The following is a 24,917-nucleotide window of genomic DNA, read 5'->3' as shown; positions in this document are numbered from 1 at the left end:
GGTTTGCAGTGAATGTGTCACCTGGTTTGGTGGCCATGACCAGGGGCGCAGAGAGGGGGGGTAAGAGTACTACTTACCCAGCCCCCTCTGCACTGCCCCCTGCCGCTGACTAGTATAGCAGCAAAGTGGGACATTGGGCTGCAGGAGTCTCCTCTCATTACCCGATGTGCCACTGCAGTTGTGCTGTGTCACAATCCGGTGAAAGTGATCCTCTGTGGAGGACGGTGAGCCGGGGGGTTCAGGTGACTATCGGAGTGACTGAGGCTAGGTCTCCTATTTGCGGCCGAACCCAGGTTTGGCTAGACCTGCCCAGAGGCGCGGAGTCTAACTCACTTGGTGGTTTTCTCCAGTGACCCCTCCAATTGGGATTTGGTTTTCCGCTGCACCAAGTGAGCAGGTCGCGGCCCTCTGGACAGGTACCTGGGAATGGCAGAAGACTGGAAACTATATTAAGTTATTGCTAGAACACTGGAGATACACTGGAACACAATTAGAAATCCTGATCACCGGCTTGCATGAGGTTACTGAGAAAGTACTGAGAATCACTAAGAAATTCAGGAGCTGACTAGCTTAGCAGCTCAGGGAGATGTGGACACAGGCAGGTACTGGAGTTTGCTAAATATGCATGAAAGCACAAACATATACTGGGGATTGTACATACAAGAGTAGAGTGGACTCAAGGAATATATTGGGAATGCTAGAAATGTGTTACTGGACAAAGGCCAAAAACTGGGAGAGCTAGAAATGCTGGTACTGGGCAAAATACTGGGAATAATTATATATGCAGGTTAATACTAGCAGGTAATCTGACACTTCAGTGATACAGGGTAATAGCCACAGGAAAGCTGCAATAGAATTAGCAGCACATATACAAAGACACACAGGGAAGGGACATGAAACACTGAAGTACTAGTGAGAAAGCTAAAGTCTCAGAGTAAGGTTTAGCATGGAAGCTAATACAGGAAACTGGGAAACTGTGAGCAGGCTGAAGCAACAGTGGGAGTAACACAGGCACTTGGAATAACGAAGTTGAACAGCGTCTTCCTGGAGTTCTGGAGGCGGATTTTTACCCAGGGGTAGCAGATTACTGGAGCACAGCATCAGCTGACTGAAATCATGCTACCATAGGTTAGGGGTACTGTCACATGAGAGGAACTGTCATGGCGGCGCCCATGATGGGAACTCCGATCCCGAGCACACACAGCCGACCATGGAAGCTCGCAAAAAGCACCTAAGGCAGAATACTCAGCCCACATCCATCACTGCACCAGATGTCTGACCGCAAGGAAGTCAGGGGAAGCCGGCAAGGAGGTGAGAGAGGCCAATCCTAGGCTGAACCCAGACAGTACCCCCTCCTTTTAGGGTGGGCACCGAACACCCATAAAGGCTCAACTGGAACTCCTCGGAAAGACACAAAAAATATATTTGAAAAACACAGGAAACTTGAAAATCTTGATTGAAGATACAATAAGAACTGGAAATTTAGAAGAACAAGGTTCCCAATACCAGATGGATTCTGAGACTAATAATTGGACGAAATAGTCAACTTGGTCCAAGAAAGGTTGGTCACCAGGAAGTCATCGATTCTTCTTCTTTTTCCGAGACTTTTTCGAACCACTTGAAGAAGAAGAAGACTTAAGTTGCAAAGTGTCTTTCATGGGAACTACTGAAATTGTTTTTTCATCGTACTCAGGATCATAGTCAGAATCTGTGTTATAATTCATCATCCTTATGCCTCCTTGAGTCTTATCCTTCTGGACAGGTTGTTTTTGTACTGGATCTTTTTGAGAAGGACTCAAAGAAATGCATCTGAGCTTAATAGCAGAGGGTGGTACCCCAGAACTGGAGACTTTGTTGAGATGAGTATCCTCGAGAGAACTGTAAGGATAAATTGGACCAAATTCTTTAATGACTGCCGCAGTAAAGGCTACTAAATCTGACAGCATCGGATCCTTTGAATCATAAATAGGCTCAACCCAGTCCCAAGCTTTACCTCGGAAAGATGAAATTATAAATTTTACTACATTAGTAGGCTTGATTTCAGACCATGGCGAGGATTTCATAATAGCGATGAAATGATCCACCAAGGCATAATACTGCGTTATATCTCCATCAAAAAGAATGGGCATAGAAACATCAGATGGATCCTGAGGGATACCCATAGATATAGTGGTAGCATCATTTTGTGAACCTCTTAACTGATGGGGCACTAAAACATTTGACTTTGACACAACACTACAAGATTCTTCCTTGAGTAAAGAACCGGAGATCTTTCCTTGGGATACAGATTTTGAAATCCCTTTTTGAGATGTAAAACTTGAGACTTTCCCCTGGACTATGAGACTTGATACCCCCTGCCAGGGTACATAACTAGAAACCTCCTCTGGAGGTATGATGCTTAACCCCCCATCTTGGGGAGTAACACTTGGAAACCCTTGTTCTTGGGGTACAAGACTTGAGACCCCCTCCTGGGGTAAGACACTTGAACGCTTCTTCAGAAATGTAATACTCGAAATCCCCCCCTGGGGGATGGCACTAGGAATCCCATCCTGGGGTGAGACACTTGAAGTCCCCTCCAGGGGAATAGCACCACGAACCCCATCTTGGGGCATCACACTGGGAACCCCATCCTGGGGTAAGACACTTGAATTCCCCTCCTGGGGTATAACACTGGGAACCCCATCTTGGGATGAGGCACTTGAATTCCCCTCCTGGGGTATAACACTGGGAACCCCATCTTGGGATGAGGCACTTGAAATCCCCTCCTGGGGTTTAACACTGGGAATCCCATCTTGGGATGAGGCACTTGAAATCCCCTCCTGGGGTATAACACTGGGAATACCATCTTGAGGTATAACACTTGGAACCCCATCCTGGGGTGAGACACTTGAGGTCCCATCTTGGAGAATAACACTTGAAATTCCCCCTTGGGGCACAACACTGGGAACCCCATCCTGGGGTGAGACACTTGAAATCCCCTCCTGGGGTGAGGAAACTGAAACCCCCTCTTGGGGGTGCGAGGCTTGAAACCCCCTCCTGGGGTGAAGAACTTGAAATAAGGACTTTCTCTTGAAACGTATCACTTGAAATCCCCTCCTGGGGTATAACACTGGAAACCCCATCCTGGGGTAGGATACTTGGACCCTTGTCCTGGGGTGAAGAACTTGAAACAAGAACTTTCTCTTGAAACGTAACACTGAAAATCCCCTCCTGGGGTATTACACTGGGAACCCCATCCTGGGGTGAGACACTTGAAGTCCCCTCTAGGGGAAAGACACTAGGAACCCTCTCTCTGGGTAAGAGGCTTTAAACCCCCTCCTGGGGTAAAGAACTTGAAATGAGGATTTCCTCTTGGGGCGTGACACTTGAAATCCCTTCTTGGGGTATAACACTAGAAAGACCCTCCAGGGGGATAGTATTTGAAGCCCCTTCCAGGGAAACAAGATTTGAAACCTTCTTTTGGGGTGAGAGACTCAAGGCCCCCTCCTGGAGTAAAGAACTTGATACTCCCTGTTGGAGTATGGGACCTAAAACCCCCTTCTGGGGAAGCTGACTTGGCTTTTCCTTTTGGGGTACGCAATATGAAACCCCCTTTTGGGATGCAAGAACACAGACTTCCTCCTGGGGTGAGTGGCTCAGAACCCCCTCTTGAGGTATGGAACTTGAGACCCTTTCTTGGGGAGTAACCCTTGAAATTATGGTCCGCTCCTGGGGCATAACACTCGAAACGAAGGCCTCCCCTTGAGGCGTGTAACTCGAAACGAAGGCCCCCTCCTGGGGCATGAAACTCAAAACGAAGACCCCTCCCTGGGGCGTGAAACTTGAAATGAAAGCCCCCTCTTGGGGTACAACACTTGTAACCCCCTTGTGGGGTTAGAGATTTGAAAACCCCTCCTGGGGCATAAAACTTGAAACGAAGGCCACCTTCTGGGGCGTGAAACTTGAGACCCCCTCTTGGGGTGCGAGACTTGGGACCGCCTCCTGGGGTGCGAGACTTGGGACCCCCTCCTCGGGTGCGAGACTTGGGACCCCCTCCTGGGGTGCGAGACTTGGGACCTCCACTCGGGGTAAGGAAGTTGAGACCCCTCCTGGGGCTACTGACTGGAGTCCCGTATTGGGAAAAACAGAATCCGGACTGGGACCGATGGAAATGGAATCCGGGCCGTGACCAGTAGAAATGGAATGAGTAGTGTCCCTGACTTTAGAAGGTTGAAATATCCTCCCAATATTTCTTAGACGAGGGTTGAAGCATCTTGTAGCAGGGCCCCAATCGAAAACTTTAACTTTCTTTTGCTTAGTGGACATCACCTTCTTATCTGTAACTGAAGAAACGGGAATCACTGATGGATGATGGGGAGAACTGAAAACGCAGACATTAGGAGTCACACACTGCGCCCACTTCTCAGTGGGCGCAGAGTACAGTCCTTAAGAAAGTGATCGTCATAACCGCAATATAAACACAGATGCAGTTCCCGGTGTCGCTGACGTTCAACCTCAGTAAGTTTAGGGCGCAGGTAACTTTGATGCTTTACTTTAGTTTGCTTGGAAAAGCTGTTAGCCAAGTCAGGAGTAGCACTAGAAAGCTTGGAAATAACTTGAAAAATTTTGGGACGGAGATTTTGTAGTTGTTCTAGAAGCCAGTAGAAACTCTTGAAAGGTTCAGGGTCACGAATATCAGAAAATTGGGGAACCAGAAGACACTTGAGAGGTTCACTAGCTTGCACAGAAAATTTTTCATCTGTAGGGGTAATTGAAACTTCGGAACGGAACTGTGGAGAATTCACTGGCGGAACTTGTGGTGTGTCTGGGGACAAAGCAGCTAGAACTGAATGAATAACCGTCATTTGACTAGACAGTTGCAGCTGCTGTCTGACGTATTGCAAAGCTGTCTCCTGTGCAGACACACGAAAGAGTAAATCCTGAAAACCTGCTTCAACCTGGAACCCGGCGGCTTGCATATTAGGCTGTTCAAACTGTCACAATCCGGTGAAAGTGATCCTCTTTGGAGGACGGTGAGCCGGGGGATTCAGGTGACTATCGGAGTGACTGAGGCTAGGTCTCCTATTTGCGGCCGAACCCAGGTTTGGCTAGACCTGCCCAGAGGCACGGAGTCTAACTCACTTGGTGGTTTTCTCCAGTGACCCCTCCAATTGGGATTTGGTTTTCCGCTGCACCAAGTGAGCAGGTCGTGGCCCTCTGGACAGGTACCTGGGAATGGCAGAAGACCGGAAACTATATTAAGTTATTGCTAGAACACTGGAGATACACTGGAACACAATTAGAAATCCTGATCACCGGCTTGCAGGAGATTACTGAGAAAGTACAGAGAATCACTAAGAAATCAGGGAGCTGACTAGCTTAGCAGTTTAGGGAGATGTGGACACAGGCAGGTACTGGAGTTTGCTAAATATGCAGGAAAGCACAAACATATACTGGGGATTGCACATACAAGAGTAGAGTGGACTCAAGGAATATATTGGGAATGCTAGAAATGTGGTACTGGACAAAGGCCAAAAACTGGGAGAGCTAGAAATTCTAGTACTGGGCGAAATACTGGGAATAATTATATATGCAGGTGCAGATTGCACAGACAAGACATATAGAGAAGATAGGCATACACTGGGAGAGTGCTAACTGCAAGTGCAGATTTGCACTGACAAGACACAGAGCAGATTGACACAGACATGTGCTGGGAGGACCAGCTGTGAGCTAATTAATACCAGCAGGTAATCTGACACTTCAGTGATACAGGGTAATAGCCACAGGAAAGCTGCAATAGAATTAGCAGCACATATACAAAGACACACAGGGAAGGGACATGAAACACTGAAGTACTAGTGAGAAAGCTAAAGTCTCAGAGTAAGGTTTAGCATGGAAGCTAATACAGGAAACTGGGAAACTGTGAGCAGGCTGAAGTGGGAGTAACACAGGCACTTGGAATAACGAAGTTGAACAGTGTCTTCCTGGAGTTCTGGAGACGGATTTATACCCAGGGGTAGCAGATTACTGGAGCACAGCATCAGCTGACTGAAATCATGCTACCATAGGTTAGGAGTACTGTCACATGAGAGGAACTGTCATGGTGGCGCCCATAATGGGAACTCCGATCCCCTGCACACACAGCCGACCATGGAAGCTCGCAAAAAGCACCTAAGGCAGAATACTCAGCCCACATCCATCACTGCACCAGACGTCTGACCGCAAGGAAGTCAGGGGAAGCCGGCAAGGAGGTGAGAGAGGCCGATCCTAGGCTGAACCCTGACATGCTGCTATACTAGCACATCCAGTTGTAGTGGGCTGAGTGGAGGTTACTGGTGCCCCCGTCCCCCTGTGCCATCCCCCTGTGCTGAGCATGCACATAACTCTTTCTTAAGGTATTTATTTGTGGGAGGGGGCATGGCCACGCCACCCTGGATTAGGTCACGTCCCCCAGTACCTGGGTCCGTTAGAGCTTTTGACGCCCCTGGCCAAGACCCAGTCCAGTCATAAATCACTTTCATTACATATCTCAAATTTAAGCAGTTTGTATTTCCCAGTGCATTCCTCCTAATGTCAGCTCACTCAGGGAGGGTCATCACTGAAGTGCAATATAAGGGGTGTCTTACTTAATATGGATGGTTTGTCAACATTAACACCCTAATAATACATGTGGTTTTTCAGGTGCTTTTTGAGAAGTTAAAATCATTTGAATTACTGTAATGCTAAGCCTGGTGATGGACTTTTTGTGGTTTCTTTTCACATTGAGTGTACTTCAGTTTTTATTTCAGTATATACCACAAAGCACTGTCCTTAAATTCATAGAATTAAATATTTTTTTCTGTTTGTGTGATTTTAGTTTTATGGTACAATAAATATATATAATAAACCAACACAACAATAAGTACTTACAAACAATGTATGATCATCTAGTGGGATGCCATACTTTTGATAGGCAGTGACTATATGATCAATCAATTTACAGTCTTCAGCTGTCAACTCCACTCGAGATGCTACCTGTTAAGTCAGCATAAATGATATCTTAAATATCTGTACACAATTTGTAAACCTACACATTTAACTGTGGTAGCAAACAAACATTAATATTTATATTATAGTATGGTGTACATTTTCTTGTATCACCCTGGCAATTGCTGCTCTATTTTCAAAAAATTACTAAACCAAAAATATATTTTAGCCCATGCCATTTTTTCCTATGCAAAGACATAGGGGGCTTTGTACTAGCCTTGAAGAAAGATAAAGTATCAACCAATCAGCTCCTAACTGTCATTTTTCAAACACAGCCTGTAACGTGATAGTTAGGAGCTGAATGGTTGGTACTTTATCATTCTTCAAATTGTCTCTCAGCAAGGCTTGATACATCTCCCCCACATTCTAAAAATTCTTCATAAAAATCAACAGAACTCAGCTTGCAGCTATTCTCTATACTTATATGAAAAGTTGCTGTTTGTACAATAATATTACAGGAGATGTCAACCATACACAAGAATGATGTAAGGATATATATTTGCCTAACCCTAATGGCCCCCTGAGAGTCCATAAACCTAACCCCCCCTTCCCCAGAGAAATTCTAATACTTACTCGGATTCCTACGCCCAGCAAAAGTCAGACGCTGGTATCCTGATCTCATTCGGGATAGCGGCGTCAACATTTTGAAGGGTGTCGTTACATCGTTACATCAATGTCCGGGATCCCGTTCGTCGGCAATTTAAACTTATACTACTGTGATGGGCCTATGAATGAGAGAGACGACCTGCAAATGTGACCACTGACTGTGGCATTGGTATTGCCATTTCCACTACAGTCGGCTTTTCTATCAATTACACAGCATTAGAACTGTGGTTACATCATCTGAATTTGATTTGAAACAAACAAACAAAAATAAAAAATAATAATAAAAAAAAAACCCGCTAAGGTTGGCAATGCAGCACATTAGCCCTCCCAGCTCCTGCATGACTTCCATTCATAGTGTCTGCAACCCAGACACTCAGGACACTGATGCTTTCCAGATACCAACCTGAAACCTGCAGGCTCCATCAAGGTGTAAAACTTAATTTAGAGTGATAAAATAGCGTTAAAATAATTATGAAAGCATGTACTATATTTTTCTTATATTGTAATATGTTCAATTTGTTCTAATTTTGCATCATGTTTAAACTATCCTATTTGTAGCAAATGTATTTTAATTGTAGCTACACAAAATAATTTTTAACTAATAGCTGTTATATTAATTCCAGATGTTTTGCTTTGCAAATGCTGGGGATACAAATAATGCAAATGAGCTGCCAGAGGGTACCGAGGTACCCACTGTTCTATGGGATCTTATCGGAATCACTTCAGAGCTCTTCAGCTGTTACAGCTGAATGAATACATTTTGAAAGATGAAGGGTTAAATGTATTAGCCTACACCAGAGATTCCATGGTTGAGCACAGGTGACATAATTAGTGCCTCAGTCAATTTGATTTAACCAACTGTGCTCAACCATGGATATCTCTAAAACCTGAACTGTTGGGGAGCCTTGAGGACCGAGTTTGGGAAGCCTTTGCGATGCAGGCATTGGTGCGTTTTCTGGCCAGTCTGGCCAATGTTTTAAAGGAGCAATCATTTTAAAGGCAAAACCAGGGGTTACCCAGCAAGGTTTCGTGTGTGAAATATATATATATATATATATATATATATATATATATATTGTGATAGGATCACTGGTAAAGTGGTCTGTGACAGGGACATTTATCCCAGATTCCTGTCTTATGTGTTTTAAATCCCCAGGAGAAAGTCTGCAGTGTAGCAGGCTTGAGTCTCGGCTTTTTGAAAAGCCGGTTTGGGACCTGGGGGTTGTGGGTGAGAGGAGAGGGAGGGCTCCACCCACGGCCACTCCAGGTTTTGGTTCTCGCAGCCTGGTAACAGGCTTGTTAGGGTTTCCACCTGAGAGTGGCCAATATAAGCCTAGTGTGTTTAGGGCTGAGTGTCTCACCTGGGAGAGCAGGCAGGGAGTTTGCTCAGAGACACTTGAAAACCTAACTGTGAGTGTTGTGCTGTGCCTTTGTTGCTGGTGAGGGCATTAGGCCCTGCCAGGTTCTGGTAGTGAGGGAACCACTTGTGAAGTTAGTGCCCCGACAGGGCTAGGATTTATATTTGTTTTCTTTATGATTATTTCTGACATTGTACAATAAAGACTGGCGCCGACCAGCTTGTACTCGAATCCAGTCTGGCGTACTGTTTCCCAGCTGCTGTGTGTGTAAGGAAGGAGTCCTCTACCCAGGAGAGGGACCCCCTAACCGGACTGTGTCACAATATGGTGGAGAATGCGGGCACCCACACACACTGAAGTTGCAGCGAGAGGAAAACTTTCCGTTTAAAAATTAAAGGGACGGACACCCAATTGGTGAGTGTGGAAATAACACTGTGTCCTTGGAGTCCCATAGAGGAGGCGTCAGCCAATGCTCAGAGAGGCAAGGTTCAGCTTCCAACCTACACCCCAGGACAAAATTGAGGACATTATTAAGGCCTTGCTCCAAGCTACAGCAGCTCAGCAGGAGACAAACAAACTTCAGCAGGAATCTATCAGGCAACAACAGGTCACCATTGAGGAAACCCGCCAGGCCTTAGCGGAAAACAGCCAGGCCATAAGAGAGGTGGTACAGCACCTGGTTGCCCGGCCCAGAGATGTTACTACTGGTCCTCCCACCACCTTTGTTCGTGCCCAATGGGTCCACCGCTGGGAGTTCCATATGGACAAGCCTCCACGTTCACAGATGCATGACCTCGTCCATCTGTCCTCAAAATGGCTACAGCCCGAGACGCTGACGGGACCACAGATCGTGGAAAGGGTCGTGATGGACCGGTACCTGCGATCATTACCTGTGACTCTGCGCAAATGGGTGAGCCTTGCAGACCCTAAGTCCGCGGACCAGTTGGTCGAGCTGGTGGAGAGGTACGTGGTGGCTGAGGAGCTGATGAGTAAGCCCCACCGAGCCCCGATGGCGCACCGGCGAACTCCCACAGACACTGGTAAGACTGTTCCAGGGGAGAAGGGTGCTGGGCGGTGGAATGTACCTAAGACTGAGGGTGTAGAACCTGGAGACAGGCCTGCCAGGCCAGGAAGGTTCTTGCCCCGTAAACGACTAGACATTAATATGATTCAGTGTTTCCGGTGTGGTGACTTCGGCCATATTGCCGCTAATTGTTCACTTACAACTGAACCTATGCAATGTGATACTGCTCATGTCTACCGCAGGGCGTCTTTCTTTGCACAGACAGCCGGTACGGCTGACCGGCAGGCTGAGACTGATAAGCACATGTGTGTACTCACTGTAGATGGCAACCGAGTAGAGGCACTTAGACTCTGGTAGCTTGGTGACACTTATGAAAGCTGAGCTGGTGAACCCCTTGAGGCGTAAGGGGAAAACTGTTGGTGAGACCTGCATACATGGGGATACTCGATATTATGTTACTGCCGAGGTGAACATCGAGACACCATGTGGTTCTGCTATAGTTTCTGTGGGTTTGGTGCCTGGTCTGATGTACGATGCAATATTGGGGAAAGACTTTGCTCACTTCTGGAAGTTGTGGGAAAGCCGTTTTGTTCCAGAAGTGAACAACCCCGATCCATTTGAGAAGGTTGTCAATGTAGTGGAGGAGGGAGTTTCTTCTGAGTCAGAGTTATTCCCTTTTTCTACTATGATTGGCGAACTAGAGAATGCGGCGCGTGACGGTGGCCCGCCAACTGATGTGCCTCCCATTGAGGTGGGAAGTGTTGTTGGGCCAGTTGATCGTCTGCCTGATTTAGAGGTCAGAAGAGAGGTCTTTGCCGTGGAGCAGTTGAATTACCCTACTTTGGTAAAAGCCAGGGAGAATGTAAAAGTAGTTGATGATAAACCCGTAGACCCTGATAGTCCTTTGTCCTATCCCCACATGGCAATGTGTCAGGATTTGTTATAACAGGTGACTAAGAAGGGGGAAGATGTTGTGGAACAGGCTCAACAGGCACAGCAGAGGGTATACAACCGCAATGCTCGGTTACGCAGCTTCGCTCCTGGGGACAGAGTGTTAGTGTTGGTTCCCACTGTGGAAAATAAACTTTTGGCTAAATGGCAAGGCCCCTTTGAAATCTTAGAAAGAGTGGGACAGGTCAATTACAAAGTTTACCAGCCGGGGAAAAGAAAGCCAGAACAGATATACCATATAAATCTGTTAAAGCCCTGGAAAGATAGAACGGTACTGTCGGCAATTCAACAACAAGAGGTCAAGGAGTTTCTGATCAGAAATAGGGTGCTGTTCTCTGACGTACCTGGGAAAATCTCGGTCGTTAAACATGACATCGTCACTGACCCAGGGGTTAAAGTTAATCTAAAGCCCTATAGGTTACCAGTAGCACAAAGAGAATCTGTGTCGAAAGAAATTAAAAATATGCTAGAGTTAGGGGTTATTGAAGAATCACATAGTGAATGGTCAAGTCCCATTGTGTTGATTCCAAAGCGTGACGGGACTGTGCGTTTCTGCAATGACTTCCGAAAGTTGAACAGTGTTTCAAAATTCGATGCCTACCCGATGCCACAGTGGAGAAAGAGGCGTTGGCCATAAAGTGGGCGTTAGGGGCTCTCAGGTACTACTTGGGTGGAAGAAAGTTCAAATTGATCACTGACCATGCCCCTTTGAAGTGGATGTCCGAAAATAAGGACAGTAATGCGAGAATTACGAGATGGTTCTTGGCGTTACAAACTTTTACATTTTCAGTGGAACACAGGCCAGGGGGCCTGTTGTCTAAAGCAGACGCGTTGTCACGCGTTCATTGTTTGGGGGCTTCAGTTGTTCCGCCCCATAGGTCGAAACAAAGGGGGGGGATATGTGATAGGATCACTGGTAAAGTGGTCTGTGACAGGGACATTTATCCCAGATTCCTGTCTTATGTGCTTTAAATCCCCAGGAGAAAGTCTGCAGTGTAGCAGGCTTGAGTCTCGGCTTTTTGAAAAGCCGGTTTGGGACCTGGGGGTTGTGGGTGAGAGGAGAGGGAGGGCTCCACCCACGGCCACTCCAGGTTTTGGTTCTCGCAGCCTGGTAACAGGCTTGTTAGGGTTTCCACCTGAGAGTGGCCAATATAAGCCTAGTGTGTTTAGGGCTGAGTGTCTCACCTGGGAGAGCAGGCAGGGAGTTTGCTCAGAGACACTTGAAAACCTAACTGTGAGTGTTGTGCTGTGCCTTTGTTGCTGGTGAGGGCATTAGGCCCTGCCAGGTTCTGGTAGTGAGGGAACCACTTGTGAAGTTAGTGCCCCGACAGGGCTAGGATTTATGTTTGTTTTCTTTATGATTATTTCTGACATTGTACAATAAAGACTGGCGCCGACCAGCTTGTACTCGAATCCAGTCTGGCGTACTGTTTCACAGCTGCTGTGTGTGTAAGGAAGGAGTCCTCTACCCAGGAGAGGGACCCCCTAACCGGACTGTGTCACAATATATATATATATATATATATATATACACATATATTGTATGTGAAAGCACAGATTCCTACTAACCCCATACTAGGGATGAACGCTTGGAGAGCCAGTATTGAGCTTTTCGACACTTACTGGATCATTACTTGTAAATCAATATGGCGCAAATATTATCTGGGGGAATTTTGTTTTGGAGAAATCGCTGATTTTTACATGTAAACTAGAGACCCTCTTCATTGACAGTACGTTGCAGTGGAAACAGTGCAAACTGGTCTATTTTTGAACCAGACGATATATTGCATTGATTGGAAATTGGACAAAGATCGGAACCTATATATTGATAATTACACTATACGATAGCCCCCCCTCCCGGCGGGGCTAACATGTTGCGACGCCCGGCTAACCTACATTCGGTATCCTGGGCGTTGGGATTTCGACGTGGGGATAACGATAGGTGTCGGTATTTAGACGCCTATCTTTAGTCCCATGCCGGACTTTCAATGTTGGGATTCTAGCGGTTGGCATTTCGAACGCCAGCATCCTGACTACATCCCCCCTAAACAGTCAGTGGAAATCAGTCAATGGAAAAGGCACCAAACTTATTGAGTGTAGTTACACCTCATTCTGAACATCCTATGCTTCCAATTACTTGGTATACCTTTCTATTGTTCATTCTAGCACCCTGCACCTGTCACAATCCATGCAGTTCTTCTTTCCTACCTGGGGTGTCCCTTTCTTCTCTGGGGCTTTTAGCACACTCAACTGATGCAACAAACTGCTGAGATACAGACCATGCTAGAAGCACCAGAGCAGAGAGTGACACCCCAGGCAGTAAAAAGGAACTGCACGGGTTGTGACTGGTGCACAGTTCTAGAATGTACACTAAGGCTGGGTACACACGTAAAGATTTTCTGTCCAACCATCCAATTAGTTGATTGGTTGGAATGAAAATCTGGTAACGTATGGGAGTAACTCTATGGTCAGCAATTTGCTTCTAAATGCCAGAAAACAGATGTAAATGGTCGTTAGACAAGTTTGTTAATTGTTTGATCTACACAATTTGTTCAAACAACAGATTTTGTCCATTTTCCGGCGTTTGAGAGCAAATTGCTGATTGTCATTTGCTTTCATACCTTACCAGATTTCCATTCCAACCAATCAACTAGTTGGATGGTTAGACGGAAAATCTATACGTGTGTATGCAGCTTAACTATCTGTAGCTTTTGGAGCCTGCACACAAGGTATTTTGACCCAACATAATAATGTGCACTTCTTCCTCCATTTTTACAGTAGATTAATGTATGACGAGAAGGAACTGTTAGTCAATTACTGTCCGATCTTTATTATCTTACTGCTTTGACTGTGAATACAACATGTTGCTATTTTGAAAGGGTAATCACAAAGAAAAAATCTAAATCATAGCTGGTTGGAGGTGTATAATGTGATGTATGTCCATAATGCACTCAGAAAGAATTGCCATCAAATAACATGCCAGCTGGATAAAAGTGGAAAAATTACTATAAGCTAACTTTCAAACAGAATGGATATATAAAATGGAAAGCAGTTCTCACCTTGGCTGACTTTGTTGTGGATGACACTTGTCTGCTGTCACTTCCATCATCTTCCACTTTGACATTACAAAAAATTGAGCTGTTTTGCTTGCAGTTTTTCCGGAGCCTCTTTGACTTACATTGGACTTCAGTTAACAAACCTAGTATATACAGCAAAACTGGATCATTTACAATAAACATCAGAACAAGTAAAATAATGCATGGATTTTGCAAAAGTACACACAACTCTTTAACTCAAAATGTTCTGATATATTTTTATTTACATTAACAAAATAAGCCAGTGGTTCCCAAACTGTGCACCGTGAAACCCTGGGGTGCCTCAGGGCACTTGCAGGTGTGCCTCAGGTTGGTGGTCCAGCATCAAATCAAATTATTTATGGTCAATATAATGTAAATATGTGGACAAATGCTGTTACTCTAGGGCGCCATGATTCAAAAAAGTTTGGGAACCTCTGAAAAAGGCATAGCACGTCTTTTGCTTGTAAACCAGTTTATCTGAGCAAGATAAACTAGCTGGCAGTGCTAGTTTGCAGGAAGCTGATAGAATGTGGGTGCATGGTGCTTGATAATGTAGTAGAATACTGTAAGAAAGCACATACTATAACATGCACCCCTGCTGGTGAGTTCAGGAATAATTGTAGAACCACTGTGCTTGCATCATAGTGCAGGGGTTCTCTAATGCGGTTCTCAAGGCCCCCCAACAGTTCAGGTTTTAGAAATATCCATGGTTGAGCACAGGTGGTTAAATCAAATTGACTGAGGTACTAATTAAGTCACCTGTTCTCAACCATGGAAATCTCTAAAACCTGAACTGTTGGGGAGCCTTCAGGACCACGTTTGGGAACCTCTGGATAGTGACTTGCCATGATAATGTCCAGATAAATTGAGCACTCTGTAATGAAGGTGAGACTTTTACACGTAGCAAAATAAGTAACTTGCTTGCAGGAATATCAAGGGTTAACTGCAAGCAGGATATCAGGCCACAGCAGCACCAGTCTCTGGAGGCTGCAGATTAGTAGATGGAATCCCTGCAGTGCTGAGACACAGGTATATGGAGCTATTGCAGATAGTGAGGAAAGCTCTCAGCAGGACTGAGGGTTAGGAGCATAGATGTAGCTGTAGACTGGCAGGTGGAATCCCAGCAGTACTGAAACATAGGGAACATTTGCTACAACAGTAGACAGGGTCCAGTAACTGGTGAAGACAAGCTGATCTGGCAATATGCTGATGGGAGGAAAGGGTTTAAATAGGCAGGCCTGGAAAGGGATAGGCTGCAGTGGTCATGTGGAATAAATGTAGTACTGGAAAGGAACAAAAATGGGCATGTGATCAGAGGCAACATTGCGGCATCCATGCTGCGCTGGCGTTCAGGAATCGCAGTACTCAGAACCAATATTGGGAATGACATGTGGAGCAGAGCAACTGGAACAAGTCTTGAAGCAAAACTGACAGCGCTGGGTGAGATAAGCAGGTGACTGTCACATTAACTAAAGGCTGGATCCTTCTCTGATTTTGGAATCACTACTACTTGGGCTTCAAGGATTTCAGAAGGAAAAGAGCCAGACTGGCACTTGAACACCAAATATTCAAATCAGAGCCGTAGCATAGTCAGTGGAAGATTTATTGCACCTTTATTTGAGAGCTCAGCACAAATTAATCTTCAATACCGCCACCCCTGCCATTTGCTATCTACCTCCTGCCCGGGGTCAAAATCACTGTTCCCAGAGGGCTTTGAATGCTCACTGTCTGGCACTTTTACAAGGAGCGCTACATGCAGGCAGGCAGTCCAGTGTTTGGCCTACCTGAGCATGTTCTGGATTCATTTTTACATATAGCATGGACCTCTACATGTTCCCTCACACTGGGGCTCTCACAAATCTGAATCCAGGCCCTACTATGAGCATTCAATATATGAGGTATACATGGACAAGCAGGAGATGTAGAATGAACATAAGTTTCAGACCATTTTCAAACACATTTTATAAACTATACATCCTAAAATATCTTCAATTCCAGATTCTCGTGTAGTAGATTTATGGCCTGTAGGGGTTTTTTTTAAATTATTTTAATTCAAACCAGTTGCAACTTGTATTGTGTTTTTTCTGAAAAATTTCAACAAACTTGTTCTCTTTTTATCAAAAACTCATGAGTCCACGAGGGCCCCACGTTGCACACCCTGCACAGACCAATTTGCCACTGTAGGTGCCCGTGCGGCACCCCCTCACTATACTTGACCTGTCGCGCCATCTTTTCTGTGATATATTTAGAAAGATGGTTACGCACAGGAACAGGAAGACTTTGGTTCTGTGCATTCGCAGTTTTCCTTAATATATCACTGGAAAGATGGCGCCACCAGAACAGGTATATGGGGACCTGCTGAGTTTTGGTGGTGGTAGTGGTCGAGGGTGTGGGGGGCTCACAGCACACAGGCACACTTAGCTCTTAAAATAACCCTGGTCAGGTTGTGGGGAGTCACTTTAGTAAAATCTTGATGACTTAGGGCCTGATTCAGCAAGGAACGCAGACGCAAATTCGCACGCACCCGGCCAATGTTTGCATTCTGTACATGCCTATGCATCGCAGTATGCAAAACGGCTGCTGCAATCAGGAGGCGATCACAATGAGCACACGGTCCCCTCATAAAGTGATTGACAGGAAGTGGCCATATGTGGGTGGTGACAGGGGATGGTCAGAGAAACGCAGGCGTGCCTGCATGTTTGGACACCATTACAGGGGCGTGCATAATAAAGCACCTGCGACGGCATATGCAGCCTGAGTACTAGATATCGACAGAAAGTTTAGCAATTTCTGAGTGAGGTCAGGTCAACCACTATTGTGCTTATGGGTCCGATGGTTCTCGATGTTACCGATGTTTTTGCTGTCTTGAGAGGGATTGCGTGTGTGTAGGTAAAGGTAAGGGGACGGCATTATGTTGTGCTGGGCGCCTGCATTTTGTGTTGCTGCGGCATTGCGTTTGCATTCATTAGCAGCAGCCGGGTGCGTGTGAACACAGACTTGTGATCCATGCTGAATCAGGCCTTTAAGCCATTGTTCTATAAAGCAACCTTATGTGTAGTACAGCATTCTTTTTATAAATGAAAATATGCACAAGCTATGAAGGTTTATTTGGCAAGACTTTACAAAATCATATAAAAATCAGTCACACCAGTAATTACTTTATCAAACACATGACTATGAACTACATGCCGTATTACAGCGTGAATTGGTTCCAAATTGCGCATGGTAATTTTGGTTTACGAGTCTTGGTTCTAACTCTGGCTTGGTTATAACATTGATAATTAATGGAAAATATGGTGGATTATCTTAAACTTACATTCTGCAAGCATGCCAACTGCTTTACACTTTTTCAGACGACATTCTTGACACTTTCTCCGCATGTACATGTCCATCTCACAATGTCCTCCATTTTTACACCTGTACACGGCATTTTTGGTAATACTACGGCGGAAAAAACCTGAAACAATTACATGTGTGAGTGGTAAAATAATAGACAAATGCATTAAATGCAGGTTTATAAATCACGTTTTTTTTATACCTGACATTTGGAAAAACATGATGGCAGTTTAAAACTGTGTGGTTTAAAAACATTCTATTTTATGTGTTTTGCTTTCAATAAATCTTACATTTACAAAAATGCTCATAAAGGGGCTGATTCTGAATTGGTAGCAATGCAAAAAAAGAAGTAACTTTGCAGCTGGACAAATCATGTTACACTACAAGGGATGCAAATACATTTATTATTTTTGCATGTGGGGTAAATACTGGCTACTTTTATATGTAGCTCACAAATGCCTCCTCAAATCCACAGAGATATTAATGCTATTAATTTTCAACAACTAGCCACCTCTCTGCAACAATTACTCTTACCAATTTCTAAGTTCACTTCTCCTGAGACTGCTGTATCACACCTGAACCTACCGCAGAATTAGGCCTTGATGAATTAGCTCCAGTTACCCATCACACTCCACGTAGACTTAAACGTCAACCATGGCACTCCAACTTAACAATACCCCTACAAAAACTGTCAAGTAAAGTAGAACCTCAGTGGCGTAAATCTCGCACTGCAAGTGACTTCCTCACATATAAGACTATCTACCACTCTTATCGTAATGCACTGGATGCTGCCAAACAAACATATTTCCAATCTGTCCTCTCTGCCCAAGCCTCTAACCCCAAGTGACTTTTTAATACATTTAAGTCATTTCTTACCCCTTCCTCCCCCAACCCACCTGCTACTATCGGTGCACAAGATCTTGATTCCTATTTCAAGGACAAGATTGATAATATCTGAAATGAAATGGTGGGCTCTTCCTCAGCCAATTAGCCGCTCAATTCCCTACCTGAACCCACTGGCTCTTCATTTGATCCCACTAATGAGGATGAAGTATCTACACTCTTCTCATCCTCCTACTCTACTACCTCTCCTCTTGATCCTATACCCTCACAAATCAGTAAAGCTCTGTCTCCTGTGCTCATCCCACCCTTAACTAAAATCTGTAATCTCTCCTTCTCTACTGGTATATTGCCATCACTGATCAAGCATGCAGTGATCACTCCCATTTTGAAAAAACAAAATTCTAACCCTAACTCTCTCTCAAATTACTGTCCTATCTCTCAGGTCCCTTGCCCGTCCAAGCTACTGGAGAGTCTTGCCTACACTCACCTCACATACTTCCTTAAAACCCACAAATTAATTGGACCCACTTCAGTCAGGCTTTCGTTCCCAATGCTTCACAGAGACAGCACTGACTAAGGTAGTAAATGATCTGGTCACTGCCAAGGCTAAAGGCCATTACTCACTTCTAATTCTTCTAGATCTCTCTGCTGTCTTTGACACTGTTGACCACTATCTTCTCTTACAAACACTACAATCCCTAGGTCTTCAAGGCACAGCCCTTTCTTGGTTCTCATCCTACCTATCTAATCGCTCTTTCACTGTTCGCTTTTCTGATTCTACCTCTTCTTCGCTACCTCTATCAGTTGGAGTACCGCAAGGCTCAGTCCTCTGCTATTCTCAATCTACTGTATACCACCTCTCTTGGCAAACTAATCAGCTCTTTTGGTTTTCAGTATCATCTGTACGTGGACAATACTCAAATCTACCTATCCTCCCCAGATTTGTCACCATCTCTACTGGTCCATGTCACTGAATGTATCTCTGCCATTTCATATTGGATGGCATCTCGCCACCTCAAACTTAATATATCCAAAACAAAATTAATTATATTTCTACCATCCTGATATCTTTATCACTGTTGACAACTCAACAATCAACCCCACCCCACAAGCTAGCTGCCTAGGTGTCATCCTTGACTCTGAACTGAACTGTCCACTACTAAAACTCTAATGCACACACTCATTATTTCCTGCATTGACTATTGCAATAGTCTCCTTACTGGTCTTCCCAAAAACAGACTTTTGCCGCTACAATCCATTTTAAATGCAGCTGCGAGGCTGATCTTTCTCGCCAAAAGTTCATTGATGATCCACTCTGTCAGTCTATCCATTAGTTACTGGTCTTCTACTCTATTCAATATAAAATACTTACACTCACACATAAAGCTATTAACCAAACCACACCAACATACATCCCTTCACTTATCTCAAAATATCTTCCAACTCGACATCTCCGCTCTACACAAGATCTGTGTCTCTCATCCACACGCATTACTTGTTTCCATGCATGGTTACAGGACTTTTTTCGGGCTGCACACACCCTATGGAATGCCCTCCCACGCACAATTAGACTTGCCGCTAGTCTCCAAACATTCACGCGTTCTCTGAAAACTCACCTCTTCAGACAAGCTTATCAAATTCCAGAACCGCCCCCATAACCTTTATAGCTTCCCTATCTAACTCCCTTCTTATAGTATACACATATCACATTTTCTCTTTCTTCAATTTCACATCCTCCTAACCCTAGGCCAGCCTTCCAGTGTGACTGGATCATACAGCTCACCAAGAACATCTGTAGAACATCAGATTGTAAGCTTGCGAGCAGGGCCCTCTTACCTTTATGTCTGTCTCTTACAAGCCAGTTTTGTTCTATTAATGTTGTTTCAAATTGTAAAGTGCAATGGAATATGCTGCGCTATATAAGAAACTGTTAATAAATAAATGCTGGACAGCTTTATTTTTACACTGCTATTTATATATGAGATTGGACACGCCCCTCCCAAATCTAAATGTCTCTGCACATTTTAAATGTGCCCCATCTGCAGTGCAGCATGGTTTTATGAAGGTGTAAACATGAGGTTTTCAAAACCACACTTTCATCAATTTCTACCAATTTCCTACTACTGAAAAGCATTACGAGCCAAATAATGTTGCACATATTGGGCCTGATTCAGAGTTGGGAATAGAGTAAAGGCCCCCATACATCAGATATTGATTGTAGCAATTGTGCAAATTGCAATCGATTGAAAAAGGGAAAGATTTTTTATACACAATCGATTGTGTCAATTCTGCAATCGATTGAAAAAATAAGAGTTATGGCATGACATACCTTTGTTAACTCTTTTTCTTCGAGGTCCATGGGGTCCACAGCCATTACGTTGGGTATGAATCCCGGTCACCAAACAGTTAACACAAACTAGTTCTCTGCTCCCAGGATGCACCGGGGTTCCTCCTCATATACCCCACCCCCTGCCTCAGGTAGCCAGTTCGTTACCAAGCTCAAGCAGGCGGAGGCAAACAAAGGGTAAGAAGAAGAAACCCATACTCATGAGTTCAGACTCTCAAGAGAAGGAAATTACGGAAACCTCCCCCAGAACTACAGGTGCGTCAGGGTGGGTGTCCTGTGGACCACATGGACCTCAAAGAAAAAGAGTTAACAAAGGTATGTCATACCATAACTCTTATTTTCTTCTTTGGGGTCCATGGGGTCCACAGCCATTAAGTTGGGGATATCCCAAAGCACTAACCCTACGGGCGGGGACGCTCCTGACTCTCGGAAGAGAGGAGAATCCTACGCCCGAAGGAGGCATCCTGAGAGGCAAAAGTGTCAAAGGAATAAAATTTGACGAAGGTATGGATGAAAGACCATGTGGCTGCCTTGCATAATTGCTCAGCAGAAGCACCCCGGCAGGCTGTCCATGATGGACCTACCGCTCTAGTAGAATGTGCCATCACTGAATCCGGCACCCACATACCATCCTGTGTATAAGCCAATGAAAGTGCCATGCGAATCCACCTGGCCAGTGTCTGTTTATTGGCTGGCCAGTCATGCCTATGACAACCATAAAGCACAAAAAGTGAATCAGAATTCCTCCATTTGCTCGTGCGTCTCACATAAATTCTCAACGCACGGACCACATCCAGGGAAGCCTCACCTGGTGAGAGACTAGTGCCCTGAAATGCTGGAACTACTATTTCTTAATTAATATGAAATTTAGACACTACTTTCGGAAGGTAACCCTCCCTAGTACGTAGTACTGCTCTATCTTGATGAAATACCAAGAATGGCTCATGGAAGGAAAGTGCAGCTAAATCCGACACTCTACGTGCAGATGCCATAGCAAGGAGCAATACCGTCTTTGCTGTTAAACACTTGATGTCTATTGAATTTAAAGGCTCGAACAGAGGAGCCTGTAAAACCTTCAGAACTAGAGTCAAGCCCCACGGAACAACCAGGGAAACGAAGGGAGGCTGAATCCTCAACACCCCCTGAAAAAAGGTCTTTATATCCGGTCTCAGAGCAATTTTATGTTGGAACCAGACTGAAAGAGCAGACACCTGTACCCTCAAAGAGGCCAGGCGGAGCCCTTTTTCCAGACTGCTTTGAAGAAAATCAAGCACTCTGGATATCAGAAATTTCTGTGGATCATACCCTTTCAGTTCACACCACTGAAAGAAAGTATGCCAAATTCTATAGTATATACGGGCTGAGGATGGTTTCCGTGCCTTCAGCATCGTCCGTATAACAGACTCGGAAAACCCCTTCCTCAAGATGGAGGCCTTAAGAACCATGCCGTCAATGATAGCTGATGAAGATCCAGGTACCAGCAGGGACCCTGTAGCAACAGATCCAGTCTCAATGGCAGAGGCCATGGAGTGTCTATGGAGAGAGACTGTAGATCTGTGAACCAGTGCCGTCTCGGCCATGCCGGAGCTATTAATATCACGTTGCTGCCCTCTTGTTTGATCTTTCTGATGACTCTTGGAAGAAGATCAAACGGGGGAAAGAGATATACCAGCTTGTAATGCCACTTTACTGTCAGTGCGTCTACAAACTCGGCTCTCGGATCTCTTGTCCAGGAACCTTGTTGTTCCTTCTTGATGCCATCAGATCTATTTCTGGTAGACCCCACCTGTCCACAAGGTGTAGGGCCCACTCTCCTGCATTTATCTCCTGCCGACTGAGAAATTCGGCCTCCCAATTCAGGATCCCCGGAATGAACACCGCAGATATTGCGGGCAGATGAGTCTCTGCCCAGACCAGGATTTTTGATACCTCTGCCAGGGAAGCCCGACTCCTTGTGCCCCATTGATGATTTAGGTAGGCATCCGCGGTGCGATTGTCTGACTGTATCTGCACCAGCCTGCCCTTTAAGATTTCCTGAGCCTGTACTAAAGCTTTGAATATAGCTCTTAGTTCCAGGATGTTTATCGGTAGCCGGCTTTCTGCCACTGACCACTTTCCTTGGAAAGTGTGTGACCCCGTCATCGCCCCCCAATCTTGAAGACTGGCGTCGGTTTTGACCAATATCCAATCCAATACCCAAAAGGGGCAACCCTGCCTGAGATGCTTTGTCTGCAACCACCAGGACAGGGACAACCGCACCTCTGGAGAGAAATGCAGCAACTGAGACCTGATCGTGCGATGATCCTTGTCCCAGCGAGACAGAATTAATTGCTGCAGTGGTCTGGAGTGGAATTGAGCGGATTCCACCATCCTGAAGGTGGCCACCATCGACCCCAGGACTTGCATGGCCACTACAACGGATATCTGCCGGTTGCGAAGCAACCTGCGTATTTGTAATTGTAAGGCATGGATCTTCTCCTCCGGCAGATATATTTTCTGCACCACAGAGTCCAATCTTGCTCCCAAATGACACATCTGTTGTACTGGCAGGGTGACGACTTTTGCCAGTTTATGATCCAGCCGTGACTGTACAGACATGATACTGTCAGCCTCAAATGATCCTGTAACTGCTGCAGGGACTGCTCTAGCAACAGGAGGTCATCCAAGTAAGGCAAAATCCTGACACCTTGGCGTCTGAGGCATGCCATCATCACCGCCATCACCTTGGTGAATACCCGAGGGGCTGTGGACAGGCCAAAAGGTAGGGCCTGGAACTGAAAATGTTCCCCTCCTACCGCAAAACAAAGACATTTTTGATGAACCTGTGTGATTGGTATGTGGAGGTAGGCATCCTGTATATCTAAGGATACCATATAGTCCCCCTGCTCCATTGCCAACACAATTGATCGCAATGTTTCCATCCTGAACCCGGGGGCTCAAATAAATTTGTTGAGCTCTCTCAGATTCAGAATAGGCCGGTAAGACCCGTTCGGTTTTTGAACCAAGAACAGATTGGAGTAAAACCCCTCTCGGAACTGATTCTCTGGCACCGGAATCACTACCTCCAATGCTAGTAAGGCAAGAATTGCTTTCTGAAGGGCCAAAGCTCTTTCTGAACCCTCCTGTGGGTTTACACAAAAAAACCTTTGAGGAGGAGTCCTCCAAAACGTCAGGGCGTACCCTCGGGAGACAACTCCTCGAACCCAGGCATCCTCCGTCGTGAGGTGCCAGGGCTCCGAGAACCGAAGCAGTTGGCCCCCCACCCTGGGATCCCCCAGGGGGAGGCCCATCCCATCAGGCCACTGGTTTATCCTGGACCCTAGATCCTGGACGCTTGTTCTGCCAGGGCTTCCTGGGTCCTGCCTTTTTTGGTGGAAATCTCGCTGCGGGCTGACCCTTGACCTTGCCCTGCGGCCAAAACCCCCGAAAGGACACCCTTCTCAGTTTAGACGAGGTTGCTGATGGCAAACCTGCCGTCTTTGAAGCTGCCATGGAGGATACAATTTGTCCTATTCTGGACGAAAGGAAACACCCCCTGTGAATGGAAGGGATTCTAGGGCCTTTTTGGACCTGGCATCTGCCTTCCAATCCTTTAACCAGAGAATCCTACGTGCCACCACGGACTCCGTTGAAACCCTGGAGGAAAGGATCCCTGCAACCAAGGCGGCATCTCCCAAATAAGAGGCCCCTTCTCTAATAAAAGAGATCATATCTAGTTGCTCCTTAAAGACTCCATTAAAGTTTTGGCCCACTCCTCAATAGCTCTTGCTACCCAGGCAGTGGCCATAGCTGGACAGGTGGCCGTTCCTGCCAGCGAGAAAATTGATTTGAGACAAGTCTCCAGTCTCCTATCCGTGGCTTCCTTCAGTGAAGCTGCTGGGATTAGCAGAGTGGTACGTTTAATCAGCTGCACCACATGTGCATTAACTGACGGTGGATTCTCCCACCTGGCACAGTCCTCTGCTGGATAAGGATACAGAAGCGCTGTTCTTTTAGAAGAATGGTTTTTCTTAACCAGACAGACCCACGCTTCCTCCATAAGTTCTGACAAATGAATGGACCCTGGTGCTGGTAAGGGTATGGCATCATCCTCGGGGGTTTTTCAGCCTCAGGCTGTCAAACTAAAGCAATTTTCTCGCTGGCAGGAACGGCCACCTGTCCAGCTATGGCCACTGCCCTGGTAGCAAGAGCTATTGAGGAGTGGGCCAAAACTTTAATGGAGTCTTTAAGGAGCAACTAGATATGATCTTCTTTATTAGAGAAGGGGCCTCTTATTTGGGAGATGCCGCCTTGGATGCAGGGATCCTTTCCTCCAGGGTTTCAACGGAGTCCGTGGTGGCACGTAGGATTCTCTGGTTAAAGGATTGGAA

The 24,917-nt window shown here is 45.6% G+C and overlaps 1 protein-coding gene across 5 annotated transcripts in view; it reads right to left on the bottom strand.

Moving 5' to 3' along the window:
* The window catches only part of LOC148506778 (bile acid receptor-like), a 180,919-nt gene that overhangs the window by 19,870 nt on the left and 136,132 nt on the right, over window positions 1–24,917 (bottom strand). For 3 of the 5 annotated variants that reach the window (XM_088446291.1, XM_088446292.1, XM_088446295.1), the window contains exons 4-6: window positions 17,338–17,478; window positions 14,004–14,161; window positions 6,889–6,993 (exon numbers count right to left, since the gene is read on the bottom strand). In XM_088446291.1, coding sequence (XP_088302417.1) covers window positions 6,889–6,993; window positions 14,004–14,161; window positions 17,338–17,478 — 404 coding nt within the window. The remainder of the gene's footprint in view (window positions 1–6,888; window positions 6,994–14,003; window positions 14,162–17,337; window positions 17,479–24,917) is intronic. The other 2 variants (XM_088446294.1, XM_088446293.1) reach the window with 1 other exon arrangement.

The sequence above is a fragment of the Taudactylus pleione genome, unplaced genomic scaffold (assembly GCF_031769625.1).
Source record: "Taudactylus pleione unplaced genomic scaffold, aTauple2 ptg000396l, whole genome shotgun sequence".
In the NCBI taxonomy this organism is placed as follows: Eukaryota; Metazoa; Chordata; class Amphibia; order Anura; family Myobatrachidae; genus Taudactylus; species Taudactylus pleione.
The sequence above is the reverse complement of the archived record's forward strand: the minus strand, read 5'-3'. Positions and strand labels throughout refer to the sequence as shown.